The 27,047-nt window shown below is 37.9% G+C and overlaps 1 protein-coding gene across 1 annotated transcript in view; it reads right to left on the bottom strand.

Moving 5' to 3' along the window:
* Positions 1-27,047, bottom strand: part of ryr2b (ryanodine receptor 2b (cardiac)) — a 52,947-nt gene that overhangs the window by 15,280 nt on the left and 10,620 nt on the right. The window contains exons 29-77 of the mRNA XM_016460524.1: positions 26,600-26,925; positions 26,365-26,479; positions 26,076-26,236; positions 25,704-25,863; positions 25,314-25,400; positions 24,660-24,886; positions 23,123-23,954; positions 22,768-22,968; positions 21,806-21,911; positions 21,566-21,693; positions 21,093-21,385; positions 20,074-20,188; positions 19,757-19,889; positions 19,562-19,665; positions 19,331-19,466; positions 19,059-19,245; positions 18,870-18,978; positions 18,561-18,681; positions 18,114-18,283; positions 16,542-16,765; positions 16,182-16,272; positions 15,954-16,094; positions 15,596-15,759; positions 15,233-15,311; positions 15,040-15,129; positions 14,775-14,912; positions 13,703-13,780; positions 13,358-13,433; positions 12,172-12,295; positions 11,963-12,078; positions 11,021-11,079; positions 10,280-10,398; positions 9,486-9,535; positions 9,142-9,202; positions 7,928-8,163; positions 6,892-6,973; positions 5,610-5,728; positions 5,216-5,503; positions 4,790-5,030; positions 4,622-4,709; positions 3,683-3,775; positions 3,225-3,395; positions 3,081-3,124; positions 2,872-3,036; positions 2,610-2,726; positions 2,287-2,389; positions 1,377-1,456; positions 857-908; positions 711-761 (exon numbers count right to left, since the gene is read on the bottom strand). Coding sequence (XP_016316010.1) covers positions 711-761; positions 857-908; positions 1,377-1,456; positions 2,287-2,389; positions 2,610-2,726; positions 2,872-3,036; positions 3,081-3,124; positions 3,225-3,395; positions 3,683-3,775; positions 4,622-4,709; positions 4,790-5,030; positions 5,216-5,503; positions 5,610-5,728; positions 6,892-6,973; positions 7,928-8,163; positions 9,142-9,202; positions 9,486-9,535; positions 10,280-10,398; positions 11,021-11,079; positions 11,963-12,078; positions 12,172-12,295; positions 13,358-13,433; positions 13,703-13,780; positions 14,775-14,912; positions 15,040-15,129; positions 15,233-15,311; positions 15,596-15,759; positions 15,954-16,094; positions 16,182-16,272; positions 16,542-16,765; positions 18,114-18,283; positions 18,561-18,681; positions 18,870-18,978; positions 19,059-19,245; positions 19,331-19,466; positions 19,562-19,665; positions 19,757-19,889; positions 20,074-20,188; positions 21,093-21,385; positions 21,566-21,693; positions 21,806-21,911; positions 22,768-22,968; positions 23,123-23,954; positions 24,660-24,886; positions 25,314-25,400; positions 25,704-25,863; positions 26,076-26,236; positions 26,365-26,479; positions 26,600-26,925 — 7,251 coding nt within the window. The remainder of the gene's footprint in view (positions 1-710; positions 762-856; positions 909-1,376; positions 1,457-2,286; positions 2,390-2,609; positions 2,727-2,871; positions 3,037-3,080; positions 3,125-3,224; positions 3,396-3,682; positions 3,776-4,621; positions 4,710-4,789; positions 5,031-5,215; positions 5,504-5,609; positions 5,729-6,891; positions 6,974-7,927; positions 8,164-9,141; positions 9,203-9,485; positions 9,536-10,279; positions 10,399-11,020; positions 11,080-11,962; positions 12,079-12,171; positions 12,296-13,357; positions 13,434-13,702; positions 13,781-14,774; positions 14,913-15,039; positions 15,130-15,232; positions 15,312-15,595; positions 15,760-15,953; positions 16,095-16,181; positions 16,273-16,541; positions 16,766-18,113; positions 18,284-18,560; positions 18,682-18,869; positions 18,979-19,058; positions 19,246-19,330; positions 19,467-19,561; positions 19,666-19,756; positions 19,890-20,073; positions 20,189-21,092; positions 21,386-21,565; positions 21,694-21,805; positions 21,912-22,767; positions 22,969-23,122; positions 23,955-24,659; positions 24,887-25,313; positions 25,401-25,703; positions 25,864-26,075; positions 26,237-26,364; positions 26,480-26,599; positions 26,926-27,047) is intronic.

Raw genomic sequence — 27,047 nt, 5'->3', positions numbered from 1 at the left:
GCTTAACTGTATGTGTCCAGTGCGAGCACTGGACGCATACGTCCAGAGAGCTGCGGTGGATAGTAGATGCCATTTCTATTGCCTATGAGTCCTCTGATCTCCCTTCGCCTTTTGGGGTCAAGGCTCACTCTACCAGAAGTGTGGCGGCCTCTAAGGCCTTCTTGGCAGGTGTCTCGACGCAGGACATCTGCGACGCTGCGGGATGGTCCACGCCCCTAACCTTCGTCAGGTTCTATGGCCTAGACATGCGAGCCACTCCTGGCTCCTCTGTTCTCGCGCCTTAGCTGTGCACGCTTCCACACTAGGCGAGATTTGAAAGTCTGGCGGCGTGGGCATTCTCGTTCCCGAAGCGTCCTCCGACGCAGCTCGAGTTCCTGAAGAGGAACGTCTCAGGTTACGTAAGTAACCATGGTTCCTCGAGGGAACGAGACGCTGCGTCTCGGGGGAATACTTTCGGCATCTCTGCCAGCGCTTGCTTCGCTCCTAGAAGCTGACGCTGGTCTCACCGCACGTGCTTTTATAGCTTCCTGGTCATTACGTCACCCGCCCGTGACGTCTCGCCCATCTATTGGTCTGATTACACGCGAGGTTCAGAGCCGGTCACGCTGAAGGGCGTTCCCGAAGCGTCCTCCGACGCAGCGTCTCGTTCCCTCGAGGAACCATGGTTACATACGTAACCTGAGACGATTTCCTTAATTTCCATTGCTCACCTCAAATGACTTCAGGCCATCTTCATCCTGGTCTTCCTCACTTTGGCAACTCTGCAATGCAGAATTACAGTTTAGCTTGAACGCTGCATGTGTTTTGTGGCGAAAAGGAAAGATTTTGCTCAGAATGTCCTAGCAGAGCTTCTTACCTTGGCCATGATGTCAGCATAGCACATGTACTGGTCATCATCCTCAAGCTTACTGTAGATACAAGTGACAAGAGTGAACCAGGAGGGTTAAGATGTGTTTCACAACTTTATCATTTTCAGGCATGGTTCCAATGGAAAGACCAACATTTAAGGCAGCGTTAAAGATTTTACATATCACATATAAAAAGGCAATTGAATATACATACTTTTTAGTAAATACATTGATAGAAAACAGTTCTAAATTAAAATGCACAGTTTCAACCAATATTTGCGTGTGATACATAATATTTTTCCTGATTTGTTAGCTTAATGACATGTTAATTGCAATCAACAGTGCTTGCCAAATATTTCGTGGGTCTTATATGAAACAAGTCAGTTAGGTTGCTTCCATTGTAGACATCTTCCTAGGTTTTCAAACAGAGCTGAAATACTTGCTAAAATTATGTTTAAAATGGTTAGCCTTGATCTACATGCAAACGCAAAACAAATGCATGAATCAATCACACTCAAACACACAAACCTCCTCTCAGTCAAGGCACTTTGACTGAAGAGATTGATAAGCTGACGGAGTGGATCGATGTTGTTTCTCTGCTCCGCTCCCTCCTTCAGGATCTCTACATGAGTTGCTTTCTGATGGGTATAAAAGTATTCCTATTACTATAAAATCAAAAAAAAGCTCATATATAGCCTTGGGTTCTATCTGGAATTTTCTATGCATTCATACAATTTGTGGTTCACATTAGTAAAAGAGACTGTCCCATTTTGTTCTACAACATATATTAAACAGTTACGCTACTGTTCAAACGTTTGGGATCGGTAAGGTTTTTTAAGTCTCTTTAGCTCACCAGTGCTGCATTTATTTGATCAAACATACAGTAAAAAAAAAAAAACAGTAATTTTGTGAAATATTATTACAATTTGATATAACTTTTTATTTTAACTGTTTTATTTTAATATATTTTCAAATGTAATATATTCCTGTGATGGCAAAGCTGAATTTTCAGCAGCCATTATAATATAGTTTCCAGTGTAACACGATCCTTCAGAAGTCATTTTAATATGCTGATTTGAGGCTTAAGAAACAGATTATTATTATCAATGTTGAAAACAATTGTGCTGCTTAAAAAAAATTTTTGTAGATCTGTCAAGTACATAAACTTACATCATTGTGGTAATATTAATGGCACTCATAAATTGAAAACTGCTATTCAAAAAACCCATTACAAAAACTCCCAAGGGAACCTGCGGTGAATTAGTCTTCCAGGGGTGCGTTTCCCAAAAGCATCGTTAGCTAACTATGGTGGTAAGTTCCAATTAACTCTATTGGTAATGACAGAACTTAGTTGCTTTTGGGAAACGTACCCCAGGTTGGGCTACACATACGTCATGTTTAAACAGCTCAACTGGGGAACACAGCCAATCAGAAACACACTCACAGCCAAATCCTCAATTAGTCTGTCCTCAGGTGAGTCACGCTCTGCCTTCAGCCAGACTCTCTCATAACCCTGCAGGAAAAGGTTCACCGCTCTGTGCCTACAGAAAAAGACAAAGTTCATGTTAAAAGCTAGTAATTAATATTGGTTTCAGCCCAATGAAACATAAGGAATATGACAGAATGTCCTCTGTATCTGAGTTAGTTCAACAACATTGCAATTCACAAGTATTTCTGTTGCCTTCAGCTTTTATAACTTGGGTAATTCATAATGCAATATGAAGAGTAAATGGACTTGTCATAACTTTCTTTGCAGCAAACCTGGGGAGATTGTACAAAGGAACCATTCTCAAACAAGCAACTACAGCCCGTTTCCTCTGCTTAGACAACATCCTATGCCACACTGCCCTCTTCGTCTTCTGAGGGCGCTCCACCTGACAGAAACACATCTTTATGTAAACCATTTACTAGAAAAGAACCATACAAACACCAGAACTGGTCAAAAATCTCCACTGAACTACACTGGTTCATGTTTGAATGTATTTACATACAATATGTGCCATCACTTATCATTTGCAATCATTTGTAGTAATTCATTCCCAGTCTAACCTGATCCAGATGGAAAAGAACACGAGCGATGCTTAAGATCCTCTCAACACTGAGGGGATCTATTGAGTATTCACACAGATCCTGGCAAAAAGAAAAAAGAAAAGCCAGGTGAGGAGGCTCAAATAGAATTTTCACAGGACTTTATCGGTTCTTTCACAAGTTGTCTTCTGGCTCACCTGTTGCAGGTTGCTGCGAATGTACGCTCTGACCTCATCCTCTGTGTCCCTCTATAAGCAGATGAATGTTTCAGGTGTCAGGAAAAAGAATTACAATATTTTCAAGATGAGGAAAGGATTGATTTTGCAAACATTGTCATTACAGATGTACCTGAGAGAAACGGCTTTTGGCATGAGTGACCAGGCCCTGATAGCCATGGCAACATCCATTCATGGCAACCGAGAGGAGTTTTTTTGGTGCTGCCAAAATGAGAGAGGTGTGTGTGGAGTAACAATCACCCTTCCTCTTCACCTTTCTCCTCTCCTGGTTGCACACCCCTCCCTAATGGAAAATCATACAATTTAGATTCATTCAATATTATTGAACAGCATATTTGGGTTGAGTAATGACTTGGGCGTTTATTAAAGTCCCTGCAGGACTCTAAGATTACAGGCCAAAGATGAATTTCTTTTCAAAGAAGAGTGTAAAAAATTAGGACAAAGCAAACTTGGACAGGATTGAGAGGAACTAGAAAGCAAAATGTATTACATGTTCATTTAGAGAGTTAATGAAGGGAAAAACTGAATGTGTTCAAAACAAGTAATACAGTATTAGTGAAATGAAGAGACCTTATACATCCTGCTTTTGCTGCTGTTCACCAGGAATGTCATGTTGTTGATTTCATTTTGAACAACAAAGTTCTGTTCTTCCCATTTGAAATTCTAAACAAAAACAAGTGTGTAAAAGACAAAATGTTTAAAAATGTTTAATGAATGTACAAAGGGTACAAATCAATAAATGTAAAAAATTTTACCCGAAAAATAAACATTTACCATAAAAATAATAAAGTACATTTTTAGAGATAGATGATACAAAGGGGAAATTCACAATTTGTGTGTTTTATCATTTGATTTTTTCCCTGACATCATTTTATAACATTAGTCAGACAAAAAATTATAATATCATTCTTTCTTATTACTTTATTTGAATTTAGTGTTCGAACAGGCATCTGTGCGCTGGATTTCTAATGGCAGAAAAGGGTTTTTGGAGCCCTGCACATGGCAAGAAAAAAAAGATATTGTGACCACAAATATATTCAAACTATTTATTAATTCATGGCCAACTTCGATAAATGTTTCCCTCGTTTTAGTTAAATCACAGCCATGTTGTACTAATTTGTTTAATTTGTTTCAATTTAGTTCATTTGTGGCCACAGTTAAACAAAAACAAGGGAACAAATGACTACAATGTGGCCACAACTGCACTAAATGAAGACAATTACCGGTAATTACTAAAACGTGGCTATCATTTAATAAATCGTAATTCCTAATCCGTGTATATATTTATATTTAATATATATTAAATACAATATATTTTTTTTCTTTCATGTGTCATGTGTGGGGCTCCGTCCATTTTAGCTTCAAAAGATGCTAATTTTTCAGGACATTTTCAGATTTTTTTTTACTTATATAAATGAAAATTAAATTTTGCATTATATGACCCCTTTAAAAGGAGTAGAGTAAATATTAGATATTAAATCTTCATAAATATGACTGGGAGTTGCTCACATGAGATTTAGCCCAAAAAATGAAGACTTCAGCTACGAGGGAGAAAAGCTTCTCAGCATCTGCCTCCACCTCTCTCAGCCAACTCATTCTAATGATACCAAACACAAATAGATTAACCAATAATGAATTTTAAACTGAAAACAGGTTGAATACTGCACAGTTTCTCACCTGTGAAGGTCTATAAATGGAATGAGTAAAGGGTAAAACGAGTAGATATCTTGGACCAACACAGTAAACCTTTCCTGGATGTCTAACTCCTGCTCTGAGACATCGCCACGCCCCGCTGTCTTCAAATGCTCCTCCTCCAGGAGAACTGACTCTGCCCTCTTCCTCAACTTTTCCATCAAAGGCAGGAAGTGGCTCTTCAGGAGGTGTGGCTCTGCCTTGCTGATGAGAGGCTGGCCAAATACTAAAAGATATGCTCTGCTTTTTATGGCATTCGTGGTTATATTTGTACCTTCCACTGTAAATTGGAATTCATTACAATCACAAAATTTGTACTGCACTTCTGTTGGTTTTCTAAAATAAGTGCTTCAACAACACATTAAAATCCCCTTAATCTAATAATTCACTTCTCTAGAGGGACCAGTTTACCTGCGAGGCGTTTCATCCAAGCACTGTCTGCGGTCCCCAGATGGGCGTGGATGATGGAGAGGATGTGACCCAGTAGGGCATTAGCATGCTGGGGTGTGACACAAGAAAAGTGGCCCTCCTGGGATGCTTGGTTATCAGCTTCCCCCCAGCGAGAGACATAACTACACAGCAGAGGAAGCGTCACCTCAGTAACCTTTGTCAAAAGGGCATGACGGGCCACTGGTCCTGCCTCTGCGAGCTCTTCAACCTCTGAGAAAGCCTCCTGCAAAGTGGGGAGGAGCCTACAGGCTCTGCCAGCTAGAAAGACCACACCAAAATCCATGAGGAAAAATAGCATGAGGCAACGTGAGTGTGTTCACGTTTTTGTGTTTTATTGAACTTTTCTTGCCTTTACCTTCACTCTCTTCATTACTCATAGTGTCGAAGAGGGAATGAAGGTCAGTCAGCTCCAAGAAACACACAGGAAAGGCTACAGATAAAGCAGCCAGACACTCCCCCAAGACCGACCTCTGCCTATCAAAACAAAGATAAAGGCTGATCGGCAGATGAACTATAAACCTAGACATGAGCTAATAACTATGGAGCATACAAGTCTCATAAGGACAAACTGAACAATAAGTAATAACAAAAATATATAATCAGAATAAAATAATAAGAGCCAAACACCCTAATTAACACAATTTGCTAAGAACAACACATTTGTTAAAGGGTTGGTTCACCCTAAAATAAATGTCCTTGTCATCATGTCTGCCCAAACCATGCTTTTGTCTGTGCCTAGAACACAATAGGTTTTTAGTAGATTATTTACACAGTTTTTTTGAATATAGTTCAAAGTGCCCATGTCAGAAAATCTTCAAAAAGGACAAAAAATACCACTAACGTACCATAAATTGGTCCATACAACTCTTGTATTATATTTCATGTTTTGTGAAGTCATACAATATTTTTGTGTTAGATGCAGCCTCAAATTTTTGTTCCCTTTCAATTTTGACACAATATCTTGTTACTATATACTGTACATAACCTGATAAGATGATTTCACAGAAACATTTTCCTCTTCTGAAAAAAAAAACTAAAATATCAAGTACCACAACTGTTTTCAAGATTGATAATAGGAAATGATTCTCAAGCACCAAATCATCATTTTAGGATGATTTCTGAAGGATCACGTGACACTGAAGACTGGAGTAATGATGCTGAAAATTCAGCTTTGCCATTGCAGGAATAAATTACATGTTAAAATTAATTATATATCAAATACCCAATGTGTCTAAATAGAAAATTCTAAATTGTAAATTGTTTAAATTTAAATTTATATTTTAAATTGTAATTTTAGTTCTCAATTTTACTGTTTTCTGTATTTTAATTAAATAATTCCTGGCATGGTAATCATAAAAGAATTCTTGAAAAACATTTTGATCAGTAGAGTCAATTCCAGTCTGTTCCATCTTATGACCTTAGAAGACTTGCAATATAGTGCAAGAGTAGTATAGACCCTTTAAAGGTGCATTTATGATGATTTTTTTGGAATTGACAGGCATGGAATAAGACAAAAAAAGCTCCATTCCTTGTGTTCCCAACAACAAAAATAAAAGCATGTGTTTGAAACAACATGATAGCAAATACTGACAGGATTTTCATTTTTGAGTAAAATAATCCTTGTGATAGAGTGTTACCTCTCAATGAATGTACCACTGCAGGTGCCAAGAATGTATAGACAGCTGAGGATCCTGTAGCAACAGGAGTGCACTTCATCCACTGAAAGAAAAAAAATTAATCATATATTTAAAAAAAATATATATATATATATATTTTCTTCTAGCGTTTTTGCAAGAACTCTTGCATCTTTGATGTTCAGAGCAAATAAAAAACTGATTCTACTACAATTCATCCCAACTGCGTGTGAGATTTATTCATAATACAGTTGAATTGCAAAAGAGGAGTAAAAGGGGTGAAATTTGTAAATGAAATGGTAATGAGTTCATACAGAGCAAAAATGTACAGTATGAATGATTCAACACATGATGCTGCGGTTCTACAAAAGTGCTCTTATCGCAGAGAAGCCTGCTGCAGTCCTGCAGTGTGGATCAAACAGTGTTTTCTCTTGCCAGTACACTTGTGAAGATGATTGTTTGTAGAAGTAATATAAGGTCATGATCAAGAGGAAAATTCTCTGGTCACAGAGAATGTGAACGAATACCAAATGCCGTTGGACGAAACAATGAATGTTTTCTCACAATCAACTCCTTTGGATCTGGTGCAAAACAGTATAAAACATTACTGAATGCACATTTGAGTTGAACCTAAAGAGATTTGTCATTGCATAGAGGCCTTTTTGAGAATAGTCCATTCAGAAGAGAGTTTAAAGTGTTTTGCAATTCTTTATGCCTTAACTGCACATTGCCTACTAAAATATAAACCCAGGCACACATGCCCATGATCAAACATAAGAGGGGTCAAACACAGGGCTGAATCCTGTGCAGACAGGAAATCAAGTGCCGCTCTAATTGGCAAAACAGAGGTAACTGGAAAGGGAAGTGATCTGCTCAACCCAAAACCTTTGTGAATATTTTTCCACTGCCTTTCCACAACCTCCATTTATTTTCCCTCCATCTGTTCATTCATCATAGGACACACTAATCTATTCATTATTCACCCAATTAGCTGCTGCTGTTTCTTCCATCCATTCCGCCCGCTTTCGTTCTCTCTTACCGATCAGTCCCCCTCCATGCTGCCTCTGGGCGTCGTGCAGGAATAGAGCGTTGAGCACTGGGATCAGGGCGGTGGTGTACGTTATGACCTCACTGTCTCCCCTGCCTTGGGCTCGGTTCAGGCCATACTCATCCCAGGTCACATTATCTACTGTTAGCTCGAGGTCTTCTGCCGCGCCTTCAAAGAACGACCACAGCGACAGCCTGACGGATTCGTTAGTGGTTTTCATTAACATCCTAGACAATTACAGAAAAATTAGAATGACCTTAGAAAAAGGCTTTTACACTCACATGGTTGCATTTATTTTAATTTTCAGCAGCCATTACTCAACTCTTCAGAGTCACATGATCCTTCAGAAATCATTCTAATATGCTGATTTGGTTCTTAAGAAACATTTATTATCATCAATGTTGAAAACATCTTAATTTGGAAAACATGATACTTTTTTTTCAGAATTATTTGCTATATTCTTTGCTTTGGAATAGTTGAAATGTATTTGTATATATTTTAGTATTTTGTTAAATACAAAGTATAAAATATGCATTTTTGCCTGTTTTTATCAATTGATTATTTTTTACTTTTTAATTCAGATTTTTAAATCTTTTATTCCATGTTTAAACACTACACAATTTACTGTTTATTTGATGTATTAACTTCACAAATCAGTTACTGATTTCTCAAATGTGACCCTGGACCACAAAACCAGTCTTAAGTCGCTGGGGTATATTTGTAGCAAAAGCCAATACATTGTCTGGGTCAAAATTATAATTTTTTCTTTTATGCTAAAAATCACTAGGATATTAAGTAAAGATCATTTTCCATGAAGATATTTTGTAATATTCCTACTGTAAATATACCAAAACTGAATTTTTGATTAGTAATATGCATTGCTAAGGACTTCATTTGGACAACTTTAAAGGTGATTTTCTCAATATTTAGATGTTTTTGCACCCTCAGATTCCAGATTTTCAAATAGTTGTATCTCGGCCAAATATTGTCCTATCCTAACAAACCATACAGCAAAGGAAAGCTTATTCAGCTTTCAGATGATGTATAAATCTCAATTTCAAAAAATTGACCCTTATGACTGGTTTTGTGGTCCAGAGTCACAAATTATCAGTAGACAAAAAGGTCCCTCACAGTGAAGGACCTACAAATAATTTCACAATTTCTTCTATATCACTGCACTGAACATGCAGTGTAGCATTAACTACCTTCCATCCAGGGACTGTGCCAGGATTTGTAGGCAGCTCACCAAAGCAAGGGCATCATTTCCTAAAAGGAAACATGGCATTGAGCTCAATGTAATCCAGCCAGTAAATTTATGTTTTCAAGGGAGGGTGGGTTAATAAAATTAATGAGGTATGTAAGCATTCCCCTCAGCACTACAAGACTGGGGTGAGTGAACAATGGCTGTGGATAATGCTGAGAGTGCATGAGATGAATACCAAGTGCCTCTAAATTAAAAGTGTTTCTAGATAAATAATCAAGCAGATTTTTATTGCAAACAAAAAAGAAAGACACAAAAGAGTATGAAGAAAAAGACACCAACCCTTACCAAACAGAGAGATTCTGCGTCTGGCTAGAGCTCCGAGCTTACAGAATAAACTTGAAAATAACAGGAGAGAGGATGAATGTAAGAGAAATGAGAGAAATTAATGGGAAAAAAACAAGACAGATGGAACTGAAAATATATAATGACAGTAGCAAAGGTGAACATAGAGACACAGACATGCAATCAGCCATATGTGTGTACGCACACACACACACACACACACACACACACACACACACACATTTCTCCATCTTTGTGTAGTTTTTTTTACAGAGTGAATTATATTTTCTGTCTCCTAAACATTTTTGCATTTTCAGATATTTATTACAGGTTTATTACATGTTTTCAAGTAACAAATTAATTCTTTCAAAAAGAGTAAAAACTCAATACTTCAAATTAATTTGCTGTGTATCCAAAAAGGATCACATGCTGATATGCTAGCAATCTTCTTTTTAATACAAAGTGCAAAAAATAAAGTGCTCAATAAAGTGATAAATAAAGTGATGTGCTTCTTGGACACCAAATGGCTTGGATGCACAATCATGCAAGTTTTTATTTACTGTTGCATAAATGCTCTGTCACCCATGATTTATTCCATGAGCTAAAGCTTTCAAATAATGGGTGTTAAACTGAGTAGTATTTATCTGGTCATGTGGTCTTAACACCCATAAGGGGACCCACTCAATGTAAAATAACACAGCTTTTATAAAGTTACTGAGGACCGCTGACTTATGTAAGAAAAACCCGACTCACATAATCACATGCAAATGTAATAGCAGTCTGTCATCACAAATTACCTTGTGGCCATCTCTTTTTCTTTATTGGTGGACTGGCAGCCATCTCTAAGTGAACACGTAGTGGAGAGGAAGTAGGGATAGTGATTTTTGAAGTATTGATCTAATAGTGGCAATACAACCTGGGACAGAAAGAAAAAGAGGCTTGAATAAAACAACAGTCACCAACTGAAGAAATGTTCATTTTGAACATTTCATTTTGAAGTGAACATTTTTAGTGCACAATAACGAGATTGATAGTTGAGGAGGTCAGGGAACTGCTGACCGTTGTTATTGATCTTCATGTGGGAATGAAAGACTTTTAAACAGCAAAGCAGCAAATTGTCTCAGAACAGGGATGGATAGCAAAACATGACGTCTAATCGATTATGGGATCAGCAATGACATGACCCACAGAGATGTCCGTTTGGACAAACAATACAAAGCTGTAATTATCTGCAACTACAAAAATTTACCATGACCACTGTGGTTCAATTACAAAAACATGTAAATGTTTATCCCAAAGCTTTGAACAAGCTGAGATGTTCTCTTGGTTACCACTTAAGATACAATAAACAATCCCAATACACAAAATCTGCAGTGTCTTAAAAAGTATCCAAAAATCCATTTCATTTGGATAATTCTTTGGAGATCAAATCAGGCAGTTATTTAAATAGGTCTGTCATCCTGACTCAGTTAGCTGCTATGCTGTGATGAATTCTTATAGATTTCAGTGTTGTCTGACCTGCAGTAAAGATAACTGACCTTAATAAAGAAATGAATTTGTTGTTCATGGGGAACTTTCTCAGCCCTGTTAATCTGCCCTCGAGCCTGAGCAACCTCTGCAAAACACAAAACAAAATGCATTTATCATACAAGTTGATTAACAGATTTCATTGCAAGGTTTTCACATGCATCAGACAAATGAGACGACAGTTGAAATGAACTGATATTATGATCCTTTTAAGGAATAGTTTGCCCAAAAAATGTTGTATTCACAAAAAATCTTAAAATCTTAGCTCTCAAATCTCATTTACACCAGTTATTTTAGTAGTTTCATATACTATTATACTATCAATTGATATTTTAATTCGTTTTTATTTTCAACTTTCATTTTAACTTTATTAATTATAAGTAGTTTAATTTTCAATATTTAGGCTTTTGTCATTTTTCCTATTTTTTATATTTCTATTTAGCTTTAAATTTATTTTAGTTTTAGTTTTAATAATTTTAGTACTTCAACTTGGCAAAAACTATTTTTAATAGTTGTAGTTAAAAATGACTGATTCACATGTCTACATATTGAACATAACGTTCATATTTGAATATCAACATTGGCTCTATGAATGCTTTTAAAGCAGATTTAATATGAGAGCTAGTAATTTGATATTTATTATATGGCTTCAAGACTACTGTGATTTTTTTTATTTTTTTTGAGCTTGACAGCATCTGTCTACATACCATTTGATTATATAAAAATGAGCTATGGTAACTTTTTTGAGCTAACTTTTTTGCATTAGGATTTGGAAAGGCATGAGGACGATTGATAACAGAATTTTAACTTTTGTGTAAACTTTTTTTTTTAACACCCCTTTCAGATTAGTAAGGCCTTGAAATTACAGGGCAGTTATATAAAAAGACAGATGTGCAAACAAATAATTGGAGAGAAGTGGAGTGGAAGAACAGGGGAATGTGTGTGTGTCTAACCCAGCTCTAGTAACTGCTCCTGGGCTTGCTCAGTGAGACAGAGGGCTTGCTGTAACAGGCCGTAAGCGAAGCGGCTCACAATCGCTGGGGAATCAGCATCTGCCACCTTTCTGTTCCTGTGCAGTGAAAATCCAGTCAGTGAAAATGAAATGGACACTTCAAAGGCATGATGCTCACTCTAGTATCCAGTAGCAGGAAAGCATCCTCACCTCCTCACTGAGTACCCATTGATGTGGAAGAACTTGAGAACATCTTGAGCTTTGTCTCTGACTCGACTCTTGTCTTTAACGCTCAGAGCATTGTACGGTACAAGCAGAGGGTGACTGCCCCCTCCTGGACAAAAACAGCATCAGTATTAACAGCTCAAAAGATTCTGGTCCAATTTGGCTTTAAGGCAATTCCCATTGTTAAAGGAGTTATATATAAGCAATGCATTATAATTAATTAAACTGGTGACAGTTATTAAATTAATTCCTGCACTTAGTTTGTTGCCTTAGTAGTTAGTGCATATTACAAAGCTCTCTGCAATAGTTTTAAATTAAATTTCTTTGATATTTTGTAATAAGCAGGATAGTGTACAGCAGGTTATTATAGCACTAGAGAAAAACACTTCAGGGTGCCACTGATGATTATTTTGCAGCATTATTAGTTTATAACAAATATTGAAAAATATGAGTGCAAATAGCAATATCAAAGGTTAAGAATAGCTTACAGTAAATATATTTCATTGCCTATACCACTGTAGTACACTACACTACCCAAGAGTTTGTGGTCTGTATGATTTCTTAGTGTGAAGTTGTGTATGCTTTTGTTGCATTTATTTCATCAAAATATAGTAAAAGCAATAATTTTGTGAAATATTGTTACAACATAAAATAATTGTTTTTCTATTTTAATACAATTTTAAAAGTAATTTATTCCTGTAATGGCAAAGCTGAATTTTCAGCAGTCATTATTCCAGTCTCACTTGATCCTTCAAATAGAATCACTTGATCCTTCAAAAATCATTGCTGATTTGCAGCTCAATAAATCTTTCTTATTATTGTCAGTGTTGAAAGCATTTGTGGTACATTTGTTAATTATTTGAGGAATAGAAAGATTTACAGAACAGCATTTATTTGAAATAGAAATCGTTTGTAACATTATAAATGTCTTTACTATCGATTCAATTTAATTTATATTTATTTCTTTTTTTTTATTCTTATTCCAAATTTCTGAATGGTAGTGTATATATACACACGAGTACAATGTACATCCACACCTCTTCCACACACACCTTACACCCAGTATTCCTATTTCACAGTGTTTTGTTTCACTGTAATACGCAGGTGGCTGCAGGATCCCTAATTTAATTCACTGTATCATTTCTCACAGCGGCCCATCTGTAAGACACACCTTTACTCTCCAGTTCCTGCAGTTTCCTGGCTGCCCAGATGTGATGATAATTCTCAGCCAACCGCTCTGCCATGGCCTTCAATACCAGATTGAAAGTGCAGTTATTTTTAATCCTGTTAATGTACAAAGCTGGCTGGTGGTATATAGACAGTATATGAGGCAATTTCTAAAATGACTTCTAAAATACGTTCTGTTATTTGGCCAACTTGAATTTGAAAGTTTTCAAAAAGCTATTCTATAAAAGTTACTCAAATAAAAGCAGTAATCAATGGTTAATGGTGTAATCTCCTCTTTGGTCCCTGTTGGACTGGTTTATATTATATGGAATTAATTGAAGCTGCTTACATACTGATCCCAGGTCAGAGTGACACTGCTGGTATCCACAGGCTTTGGACTGAATGTGGAAGCTCCTTCAAAAGACAGCTATTAAAAGACAAACACAATTTATGTTCTCCAAAGAAACACAATGCATTTATCTGGTTTGATATCAAGCATTTGTCAAACCGAAGTGCGGTCTGTTTTGAATGCATCCCATGTTCTCTTAATAAGAAATGTCTTTTAAAAGCATAAGAGCTGTTAATCCAGTCATGGCGAGCACAGAAAGGCTATTCTGAATCCCAATCGCTTTGTGCCATGTGCAATACAAAACAGCTGTCAGTACAATTTATGCAGAAAGAATTTGCCTTGATGCACAGTAGTCAAAGTGGAAAACAAAAACAACACATTATTGGTCTGCTGAAATGCTTATTAAATGCTTATTAATATTGTTCTTACAGTTCAAAAAAAGCTGAAGCAACATCACTAAATGTTGCTGAATCACTGAATCACTTCTACACATTTAGTCTGTGTTGAGATTTTCAGGGAGGATTTTGGAAGCATGTTTAAGCATTAATGGATATATTTAATCTTTTCTAATGCTCCAAGCATGGACCAGCACCATTTAAATGCACATGCTTCATCATGTCTTCTTCAAATTAAATGTATTTTTTGCAAATTACAGCAATGATACGGTCTCATTATGGGCGCCAGGGGCACCGTAAGGGGTGGGGGGGTGTTAGGATGATTCTAATGGCCCGACGAAGGAGGGGGGCTCTCCGAGCGAGAAACGCGATTTCTACCGAGGGGAACGTGATTACGATTTCTACCGAGAGGGACCCCCCGGAACACGATTTACCGAGGGGAACGCGGAACGTGATCTGTACGGAAGGAACACCCCCATCCCACCCCCCCGGAAAGCGGGGGCCCGAGTGAATATGCTGTCCAGGGGCCCAGTAACTCTAGCGGCGCCCCTGATGGATTTACTCAAAAAAAATAAAATTTGAAAATTAAGGAATAATGGACAGAAAAACACAGAGAAAGCACAATATCACACATTCTTCATCAGAGCTTTGCAGTTCTCCGTGAAGGTGTCCATTACCTTGCCAGACTGTGAAATCCTCCGAGCTGGGTTGTGAAAGCCTTGTGACTCCCCATCATTGGTCCTCTCAATAGTCCATCCCAAGACCAGCATGCACTTCACTGTCTCTTTAATGACCGCTCGATAACCTTCTTTATCCTAAAATACAGAGCAACCTCACTGTGTGACAGTGAACTGCATGATAAACTGCATGTTGCTTTTTTCTGATTTCTCTTAAAAATTCTGAATATCTGATGTTGTTATTTGTAATTTGAGAGTTTGCTACCTTCTCAGACAGAGCTCTGTAAGGTTTTAGGAGTGGATGAACTTTAGCACTCTCAGAAAACTGTTCTCCATAAACCCAACCGTTACCAAACTAGAAAATAATTATCAAACACAAATAGCTTTAAAACTACAGAATTCCCAAAGTTTCCACTTTTATATTCTCAAGCAAACACCTGTAATACGAAACTTCTTACCTTTTCCAGGGACCATTTCTCATGTGTATGTTCAGCGTATTTGTTCACCACAAACTCAAGCAACTCTGGGATTGTCACACTATAAATGCATGAAAAAACTGGATTATTATTTACTGCATATCGAATAAACAGTCATTCACACTACACTTTTCAGAAATGGATGAAGTGAACTTGTATATTCAATAAACAGCCATTCACACTTCACTTTTCAGAAGATGATGAAGTGAACGTTTGAGATTAGTGCTGGTCTCAGAGGTTCTCAGAAGATCTCAGTGCAAATTAGTCCATTACATCCAGCTCAAGCGGGTCTGTTTCAGCTGGTTTAGGATGTGTTATGGACCTTTAAGTCTATAGAAGTCTTACTTTGAGGTGTCCAGGGGTCGAGGACAAAACCGTCTCTCTGAATCCATCGTTGAGTGTCTCTCTTGTCCTCTTGTGCAGCTCGGGTCAAGGTGGTCAGGAGGAATCGCCCCGGCAACTGCACTGAGACAACCCAGGGCCAGTTTGAATAGGTCTGGATCATAAGACTGTGGACGAGATTGAAAAGCAAACATTTTGATTGTGCAATTCAAAATGAAATTCGAACAGTTTGAAGCATAAAAAAAACAGACACCCTATCCTAAAAAAATATCCAGTTTATTAAAAATAATTAAAGACTCTTTTGGAGAAATTAATTGTGTAGTCACTTGGTTTGAAATGCAGATTTTCTGTCTTTTCTCACTTTTTTGGCAAGAGCACTGAATATCCCCCAAAACAGCTTTCTGGTCAGACGAAGTTCTTCCTCTGAGGCAGAGCCAAAGCCACACCATCCATCATTCCGACAGTAGTACTTCCTGCTCTGCTCATAATGATTGGTCAACAGCTGGAAGAAGCAACCACAGTGATAAGCAGAATTGCTTTAGGAAAACATAATTTTATATTTTATAAATTGAATGTTTTTTCTTTAGACCTTGAGTGGCATCTTGGAGTTTTCTGATAGTTGAGGGACGTCAAACACAAGATTCTGCAGCAGAGACTGCAACATGGAGGGATTCAGTTTTCTGTGGGAACAAAATTGTTATAAATAAATGATAACGGGTTATAAATAAACAGACCTATACAATATGGATTTGTTTCTTAATATCTGATCTTAAAATATTCGTCAGTTCTAAAAGAGCAAGAACAGGCAGACAAAGATACAATGACTTCCACTCTAATGGTTTATTATTTGCAGAACTTTTTTAAAGCATTCACTATTGTAACTGTGCCATTCATGGCTTTTATTCTGTAATAAAATCAATCCAAAAAAAGCAAAATCGAACGTCCTCACCCGCACACTGCCAGCAGACAGTCCTGGATAGCATCTCTCTGGGCCTTGGTCAGTCCGCTGGCTTTAGAGAGGCTGTAGACACCCTGCAGGAGCTCATCCACCAGCCCAGTCCGCAGTGAAGAGGAGTCACACAGCAGAGAGGAATACTTACTCAGCAATGGCAGCACAGCCACACATATGTATCGATTAAGGGCCAGTGCCATATCTGTTCCACCTAACCCCATCTGCAAAGAGGGAAAACATATCTATATATACAAAGCTGATTTTTCAGCAACCATTACCATTCTTCAGTGTCACATGATCATTCAGAATTCATTCTAATATGCCAATTTGGTGCTCAAGAAACATTTATTATCATGTTGAAAACAGTTAATATGCTGCTTAATATTCTTGTGGAATCATGATTAATGGGGAAGCCGTGGCCTAATGGTTAGAGAGTAGGACTCGTAACCCAAAGGTTGCGGGTTCGAGTCTCATACCGGCAGGGATTGTAGGTGGGGGGAGTGAATGTACAGCGCTCTCTCCCACCTTCAATACCACGACTGAGGTGCCCTTGAGCAAGGCACCGAACCCCCAACTGCTCCCCGGGCGCCGCAGCAAAAAATGGCTGCCCACTGCTCCGGGTGTGTGTTCACTGCTGTGTGTGTGCACTTTGGATGGGATAAATGCAGAGCACTAATTCCTAGCATGGGTCACCATACTTGGCCACATGTCACTTCACCCTTTTTTTCACCCTTAATTTTTCAGGATTCATTGATGAATGGAAAGTTCAAAAGAACATCATTTATTTGAAAACAGAAATATTTTTTAACATTATAAATGCCTTTACTGTCAATTGTGGTCAATTTAAAGCATCCTTTCTGAATAAAAGTATTAATTTCTTCTTTCTAAAAAAAATGATTAACCCCAAACTTTTGGCAATGTGACTTCTGTGTTTTGGTAATCTCTTCAGTTTTGCAACTCCAGGAGCCATACATCAACGGTGTGGCCTGTTTTAGGGGTGGTTGAAATCATATTTTCTTTTTATGTTGCATTCAGACAGAGCTGATGAAACAGAGAACACTGTTGGAATATGTCAAATTAAAACTGCAAGCCTGTAAGACCCCCATAACCTTTATTTTGGCGTCCACTGCGGGATTCAAACCTTAATTAGGGGGCTCAGACTCCACAAACTCAAGATTTTCAGTAAATAAAAGACTTAAATTTCAGATTTATTCCTTGCACAAAACAATTGTTTGACTTTAAAAGACTTGGAATATAGTGCATGAGTTCAACTGCTTTGATGATGTTTTATTCCTCATTTGTAAGTCGCTTTGGATAAAAGTGTCTGCTAAATGCCTAAAAATTAAAAATTTTTATTAAATTATGACATTTTTGGAGATCAAGAACTCCATCCCCACTTATTTGCACACTATGGAAAAAGGCACCACAGAGATTCAGCTAAAATTCCTTTTGTGTTTCACAGAAGAAAAGGTCACATGGGTCAAAAAAGGTCATATCGGTTTGAAAAGACATAATGACAGTATTCAAATTTGGGTGAACTTTTCCTACATTCAACATCTTCCCACTTACAGCATCCATGTTAACAGCCGCTTGCAGGTCCAGCAGGAAACCATTCTCCAGTAGACGCAGCAAAAACTGCTGGTCCTGAACTCCATAAACCCGGTCCAAAAACAGCACCATGGCTGCTTTGTGATCCGGACAAAATATCCGAGACATGTCAGGCTCCACCACTAGATCATCTGAGTATAGCAACCACAAAATATTTTCAACCACCAATGAATCACTTTTAGACATAAAATACCCTACTACACATCTTTGCCAGCAGCTCCAAACTAAATTTACTTAGTTTATTTAAAAACTGAGCTCAGACTCTCTCTCATTACACTGATTTCAGTTTTTAATAATCAAATACATTTAGAAAGATAAATCAATAGTCAGGAAAAGAATTATTTTTATGTCATGAATGTATATTTTACGCAAGTTCACAAGTCAACAAATGCACACACTCATACGCACCTGTGTTTACAAGTGGTAAACTAAAAGGAATATTGATGATTCCCTCCAGATCCTCTCTGGGAACGAGAGACCTCAAGATTGCCCTGATCCGAATGGCCTCACCTTTCCCCGCTTCTATGAGCTGCAGGTCATATTCACACACAACAGAGACGCCCATTAGCAAACCTTGAAGAACCTTTCAAACCTTTAATGAAAACTGACTTTGCCTTAAAAAGTAGATAAAACCAATAAGCCTTTTCCAACTAAATCCTTCAAGCACATTACGAGGCTCTTATCTAGCTTGCCCAGTGGGTTTCCTGAAACACTTACATGCGTCTCAGGGGCGCAACGACCCAACAGATCAATGAGAGCAGAGTAGAAGGTCATTATGGCGTGTCCCATGTGAATGACATCATCATCTTCATCATCAAGCGTGTCACTAGAAGTACAGGTCAGAATGAGACATGGGCATGAGCGAGAATGGATAAGACAGGATAAAATTCGAAACGTAACACTCACAGTGTCCGGTTGGAACTGTGTGTACTGGCTGCACTGGTTCCATCCTGCAGGTGGGAAATTCTGATGGCTTCCTCAATAGTTGCTAAAAGACCATTTCCCCCCTCCCCGCGAAGGGCGGGGCCAAAGCATTCAGGTCGGCGAATCAGAAGCCTCACTACCACATAGGCGTTCTCCTCAACACTCTCACCTGTATGAGGAGAATAACTAATCAAAACCAACCAGAGGTGTTTAAATAGGTTTCACTAGGTTAGGATTCAGGAACTGCTCATTACCATTGCAAAATACTGCAAAACGCAGGAAGTCCAGGTAACGTTCTCCCTCTACAGGATTCCAACCAATATCTGGGTATCCTTTGGAGACCAGCAGAGCACAACTACGCAAACCACAGCCTCCCAAATACTGCACCACCTGTACAAATGAAAAACCAGTACAGACAGCTCAATATCACCAAAAGTCAGAAGTAATGTAGAAGAGAGATAAAAGAATCAGTCAGTGAGACTTACTTTCTCTAGATCTCCCTCTGTAAGAGCAAGAGCCAGTTCATTGTTGTCCATGACAGAAGCAGCCACCACATCCAGAGGAGTTGATCCTCTCATTGAGGGAGAAGCTGATAAAAAAAAATTCACATTTTCTTTTGTCTACTTCCTTAGAAATGTTCAGGTTGAGGTTTAACCATATCAGTATTAGGATAAACATACCAAGTCCAACATTACTGTTGTCCAGCAGGTAGCTGAGATGATCAAACATGGCCCTCTGATTATGCCGACTGATTCGACAGAAATAACAAAGGAAACGACAGCAGTGCGCAACCATCTTAGGAAACATGATTTCCTTAATGAGGCCAGAGGATAAGAGTTAACAGAGCACCTCATGGGAGTGAATAAATCAAAACACTGCACTTAATGCAATGATTAAGTTCTAATTTGAGTGGTTCAATTATGTAGTTGACATTTTACAACCATAATGAACGCAGAAGCTGATAATCACTGCAAGTACTTGATGTTATTATGATTACCTTAGATTCTCTAGCACCAAGGACATTCACCATAACTTCCATGACGGTCTCATGCATCCCCAGAGCTCTCATCAGATTAGGATGCTGATAGAAAACTTTATTGTTCATAATGTCACTACACAAGAGAAAACAAAGGTCTTAGATTAGGAATAAAACTGACTTGGACATAGTAGTCCATCAGAAATATTGGATAATTTAATAAGTGATAATTGTATTATGGAATGTGTCAAAATAAGTAATTTTATTGGCTGAGATGTTTTATTGGTACTATATTCAGTGCCTCTGTTCAGATTAGAAATGTCACTTTATGATGAATTTGTGCTTAATCATAAAAATAATAATAAAAATCATAAAAATAAAAAAATACAGTACCGTTCACAAGTTTGAGGTCAGTAAAAAAAATAGGTTTTTGAAAGAGGTCTCTACATTAAAAATAGTAATATTATAGAATAAAATTTAAAATAAAATTATAAAAATCAAATATATTAAAATTTTATTTCTGTGATTGCAAAGCTGAATTACTCCAGTCTTTATGTCACATGATCCTTCAGAAATCATTCGGTGCTCAACATTTTTTCAACTTTTGTGGAAACTGTGATGTTTTGTTTTTGTTTTTTCAGGATAAAAAACCTTCTGAACATTAGTGTGTTAATTTTTTCTATCTTTTAAAATGCATATATTAACATTATATTACCTAAACTTAAATATCTCCCTTTCTTTGGGTTTTCAGTTAGCTGCAATTTTAACATCTATCTTGATTCAAAATAAGCACATTTTTACACAAAACTGATACAAAAATGTATAATAACCATATTAATTTCTAAGATTGATGCTACTCACATGCTACTTGTTAAGGTCATGTGATAAAGCATAGTATTGTTTGAAATGGTTAATGCTACATAATGTTTCGCTTACTATTTAAAAAAAAATACATAGTACACAGTACACAGTGTATACTGTGCAGTATAGAATAAGTAATTATATAGTATTACATTACAAACCCAGACACCTTCTCTTACCCTAGTCCTCTGATCATGAGTTCCTCCTCCTCTTTGCCCATCCTGGCTGTGAGCAATGAACGAATGCGTGCTAGAGCCCACTGTAGATTAAGAGTGTCTTCCACAGATGTCTGGCTGATACAGTAAGCCTTCTGTAGTGGTGCAGACATCTGGCCTCCCAGCCCAGCATACTGTTGATGCAGCAGGCTGAAAACAGCACGCACCAGAGCTGGGTCTTCTATCGTCCCCTCCTGGGCCCAGTGAAGCATGGTCTCTAATATCAGCTGCTGTAGTGAGACTAGAAAGGGAGAGGTCTGTTTTAACTTCACTCATCTGGTGTGTAATTGAAAGACCCTGTACAGTTTTACCAGTAACAGAATCAAGATGCTGTATTAATACAGTTCATAACATAACAATGTGATCCCAAAATAATGAAAAAGATCATTTTCGAGAGCCAAAAGTGACTGGTAGTGTTTCCTACCAGGTTTGTTCACAATCTCTTCAGGCAGACCAGACATTCTCCTCTTTAAATTAATTATTTTATCCACTAGGCTTTGGAGGTGATTCCTGACTGACTGGTTGTCCTCATCCTCATTCTCTGAATCACTGTCTATCTCAATTCCTGTATTAAACAAAGTAAAAAAGATGTGAATAAATGCATACAAGAGGTCATGAGGCCAGTTAATGGAAATACAAATAGGCTATAGCATTCGTTGTCCTAATTGGCTGCCTACCACAGTGGCTCATTAGATCCTGATGGAATTCCCACATCAAATCTTGGACGTCCTCTGGACAAGGACATTCTTGACACTCTTCCCGGAAGCTCAACATCATGTTTATCTGGACAGAGAAAAAATAAGGACTCATTAGGGAAAGTTCAATCTGCATGAAATGAAAATTCATCTTCTTTTCTAAAATTATGTTGTTGATCATAATGTGAATGATTAATTTCCTTTCAATTTTTTTTAACCTCGTATTTAATCCAAATGCCATAACTCAATGTTCTGGTGAAACAACAGATTTGCCTCTGGGATAAGTATGCCAGACATCTCCAATTATTTTGTCTGCATAAAACCTGCTCCTTTCTTATAATTGACTGCAAGCTCACATTCAGATACACCTCCATCCAATCAACAACCAATGGACTGAACAACAGATTTCACTCAGATGTGCGTCACAATATGGAGGAAAAGATCTGACTGTTGCTATTTCCATTACATCATGTCTTTAAATGGATAATTCATTTAAAAAATATCAAAAAATTCAACATTTATTCACCCTAATGATGTTCCAGACCTTTCTGACTTTCAGTGAAACACAACAGAAAATATTTCGAAAACTGTTTCAGTGGTTCTAAAACAACATTAAACCCTACTGAATTTCATATTTTTCCAAAATATTCACTTTTGCGTTCCACAGAAGAAAGAATGTCATACAGCAGGGATGTCCAAATCTGTTCCTTGATGGCCACTGTCCTGCAGAGTTTAGCTCCACCCCTAATTAGGCATACCTGAATCAGCTAATCAAATCTACAGATTCATTAGTAACTTCTAGGCAAGTGTGTTGGAGCTAAACTCTGCAGGATGTGTGCCCTCCAGAAGCAGGACTGGACACGCCTGTCACACAGATTTGGAATGAGGCAAGTAAATAATGACTGAAATACACAGTCCAATCCAGTTAACCTATGACCTCTGACCTGTTCCTGAGGCGGGGAACGGAACTCTTTAGTTTTGCATGCCGTGAGAGCAGCAGACATGTTGAGCGCATCCATAACTTCATTGTATCGAAAGCGTTGGTTGTCTTGAAGACGACCTACGAAGTCACCTGAGAACGACATCACGGCTTCTACTCTATGACGTACCTGGCAGTCACACAGGTACTTCAAAAGGTGGCACACCTGATATTGAGAAATTGTGAGAAAGGGAGACATTATAAGAGAGAGAGAATCCGGTCAAAAAGGGGCAACAGTGTTGAATGACATAAGAATGAGTAGATAAATGACAAAATCTTCATTTTTGGGTGACCTATGCCTTTAAATGAACTGTGCCAACCTGTAATTTGACAGCTTCTGGAAGCTTCATCTGAAGAAGATTTTGCTGAGGGACATTATCCTCCCAATCTCTACCCTCCTTTTCCTCTCTTTCTCCATCACTTTCTTCCAGTTCATCCATCTCTTCTGTTTTACATGTTCCTCTCATGTAACTGGCTGGCAGGATGAGACTAAACACGGCCTCCAGATCTGTCCCCTGGTACACACCCATCAGCAGGAGAGTGTGAAGTAAACTGAGCAAAGGAACCATAAGGAGCTCTATGCTTCCCCCTGCAGGATCCCTCACACCCTGCCCTACTGCTGCCACTGCCTTCTTCAGCATTGTTATGACAACATCCTTTAATACATCCAATGGGATCTCTGGGCTGTTTTGTCGCAAGTTACTCCACAAAGCCCCGCCCTCATCTCTATCCATCACGTCTATTCTATTAGCTCTGATGAAGCAAGGTGACGTAAAACGCATTCTGGGCCATAAGGAAGTGCTGAAGTCACTTCCTGGGAATCTCTGCACCTTCCTATTGTTTTTGTAGAGCATAGTAGACTGCGTGGCATCCGTCATAGGCACAATGTATTCGTGGGTCATGGCCTGCCTGGCACTGGCGTGGGCACCGAGGTGGGTGTTGATGAGGAAGTTGTAGTAACTTGTCCGCAGGTGACCTGGCATTCTAGAGCACTGCAAGGCAAACAAGAGTTGTGATTGGTCCACATGGCTGCAGAGGGCGTGGCTTACATGTGTGTTTCCATGAGCTGAAAGGGCTGAGTAGAGGTGAAGGGTGTGATCATGGAACTTCAGGAGATCATGCAGTTCGGACAGTTCCAGAATGTCAACACACCTGAAAGAGGGAAAAGAGGATAATCATGGAAATAAAAAAATTGTATTAGAATTTTGTTGTTGTTTTTTCATTAAACATTTTTATAGATTTGTATTTTTAAACAGCAGTTTTGGGGGGCTGGGGGGATAGTTTTAAATATTCAGACAACAAAAATTAATTCAGAAATTCAGAAGTTATCGGAAGGTTATCGGAATAAAAAAAAATATGTTATCTTAAAAATACAAGTATATTAAATACAACAAAAAACAATTAAAGTTTACTAATGTCATGTTTAAAATTTAAATGTACCAAATTCAAATTGAAAACTTTAAAATACACCACCCAAAAAAAATCAATTTTGTTAATTGTCACATTTAAAAAACAAATTCTAGCTCCATAGATAAAAATGGCAAAAATGTTGAAGTGTGTAAAATGTTTTATAGATTTTAATCAAATTTTATTTACATTATACAAATATTACTGTATAATTTTAATGTTTTGTATTTTTACACTGCAAGTTTTTTATGGGAAAATTAGCTGTAAATATTCAGATTAAAAATTACATTCTGAACTATAAAAATATGCCACAAAACTATAACATATGCCACAATGTTATTAAATGTTATATGTCAAAGTCGTAATATTTTTTGGTTATTTTTGTAGCTCCATAGATAAAAATGGCAAACATGTTAGCAGTTACTTGACATCTTCATCATGACCTCTGACCTGTTCTCCTCAGGTATATGCAGGGTCATGATCTGACGGATCTGAGTGCAGCGAGCTCTCCAGCCATATCTCTCCTCCAGACGGGTCACTTCCACAGGCTGAGTGTGGTCAGGTACTCGGGTCCACCGCATAAGCGTTAGGTGTTGAACACACAATCTAGGAGGGCACTGAGGTTTTGCATTTCTTCTTTCACTCCGAAAAACTCCCGCTGATAGTGGCATCACATTCTGTGGGCAACAATACAAATCCCTAACCTGCAGCAAATATTATAGGGAAAACTATATAGAAATAAGGTAATTTGATGTTTTCTTTCTTATGTGCAGAAATGCTTTTTTGTAGAAGCTTATAACAGTGTTTATGTAAAGGTAATAATACAGTATAAGTTACATAACGATATATAATATAATCTGTACTCTTGTTCTGATCCAAGCCAGAAATTAATGTGTTGCAACCCATTTTAAGAAGACTGATACTGCATTCAATATTTTATTTATTAACGCCAAAGGAGACTTTGCTGGCAACTAAATATATTATTTGCAAGCTTGCAAGGACGCCCACTGGGCTGAAAGATGCACTTTTTCAGAGATTTATTTGGTCTTCCACAGGCTGTAATGATGTCTGGCCATGGAGAACAGAACTCATGAATTGGTTTACCTTGATACGTCCCAATTCAAACTGGAAGACATTAGAACTTGTGGCTTTAGCAAATACAGCAGGGAAGAGCTTGGTTCCTGGATCCACCTACAAATGGAGAGACATGGCTGAGGTAAAACTAAAATAACAGACTAAATAAGGAGAATGTAAAGTGTCTACAAAGTGCTTTGCTTTTTGTGTAACGCTAAAATCACAACTACAAAGTCAAGGCATGCTTGAAATTATAGTAATTTCTATAGTAATTTTTTCTAAATATAAGCATTATTTTATGGGACAGTATACATCCCAAGATCATTAGGAAACACTAATGCATAACCTATATGATAAAAGGTATGATATGCAAAGCTAAATATTTGAATGAGAATGTTAACACTGCTAACTGATGTTCACCTGGTAGTATGTTGCAAGTTCTTTGCCATTAGCAGTGAATGTCAGGAGCCCTGTTGCAGTGTCAACCAGACATCCAATCTCCAGGCCACTGCTGTTGCGGCTATGGGACAAACTACTGCCCTCTGCTGCACACACCATGTAACAGCTGCTACGCTTGACACTAACAAATGAATGAACACACACTAGTATTATTATTAATTAATATACTATTATAGTATTTATTAGTTTTAGTTCACAATAACAACACTGAAACACACACAATGTAAAATAATTATTATGTATTTTCAGACATCATAACAAAATGACAAAAAAACATAGCTAGTTTTCTTTGTTTAAACATCCAGCATCTCTTAAAGGCCCTATGATTCTTACCTCTTTTGAACTTTGCCCCATTCATCCCCAAGAGTGACTGTGACAGTACAAATGCTGTCCAGGTCAAAGGGCAAATCATGATGGTGGAACTTAGAGGTTACCCACCCAACCCAAACATAAAACGGCTCCTGACTGTAGGGGATTCTCACAGAGTAATAATACTGCAGTGAGAAAAACAGAAGAGAGATGCGATTATGTTAAACCCAGTCAAACCAAAACTGCTTGTTTCAAAGCTCCCATTAAGTGATCCAGTAACAAATGGATGAATAAGAAAAGGATTATTGACTACCGTAGTGCAATGAACAAGGCGGTTGTTTTCATCTTTCTCGATGGCCATCACTTCCTCCAACAAACGTGCTGATGAGTGGGTGGTGTTTAACTCTGGTTTCTTCTTCAGCAGAAACCTACAGCCACCAGTTGATATAGGTATGTCATAAAGACAGTTTCAGTCAATACAACAGTTACTAATGTTAGTCCAATTGTGCTTGGTGTTGGTGTGAACAAGAAGTGTGAACTGAACTCACCGCTGTTTGAGTCTAGATGGCTTTTCCTGACTGTGGTCTTTGTGATTATTGAGTTCATCTCTGGATCCTGCGTATCTGTGAGCTTTCATCAGTACCTCAAAGTCAGAATTTGCATCTCCCTCCTCTGGATCTCTGAGGTGGCACACCACACTGCTGCTGGGGGGCACAGTGACCTCACCGGGGCTGGAGAAAACCTGTGCACACTCTATTGGCATGCTCAGACGGTAAAATCCAACATCGCTTGTGCCCCTTTCCTGCTGCCCAAAAGACTTCTGTGTTACTTTCAGACATGGAGTGTTGTCAACTGTTCCATCAACACGAATCACCTGGGAAGAAATTTGAAATTATAGAACATCGCATTTGACATTATTTTAAATGTTGATTTAAAATAATAGAATCTAAGATGTTTAGTAACAATGTAGTAGTCTTGCCTTAAATAGATGACATA

This window comes from Sinocyclocheilus anshuiensis, unplaced genomic scaffold (assembly GCF_001515605.1).
Source record: "Sinocyclocheilus anshuiensis isolate Anshui unplaced genomic scaffold, SAMN03320099.WGS_v1.1 scaffold2047, whole genome shotgun sequence".
In the NCBI taxonomy this organism is placed as follows: Eukaryota; Metazoa; Chordata; class Actinopteri; order Cypriniformes; family Cyprinidae; genus Sinocyclocheilus; species Sinocyclocheilus anshuiensis.
The sequence above is the reverse complement of the archived record's forward strand: the minus strand, read 5'-3'. Positions and strand labels throughout refer to the sequence as shown.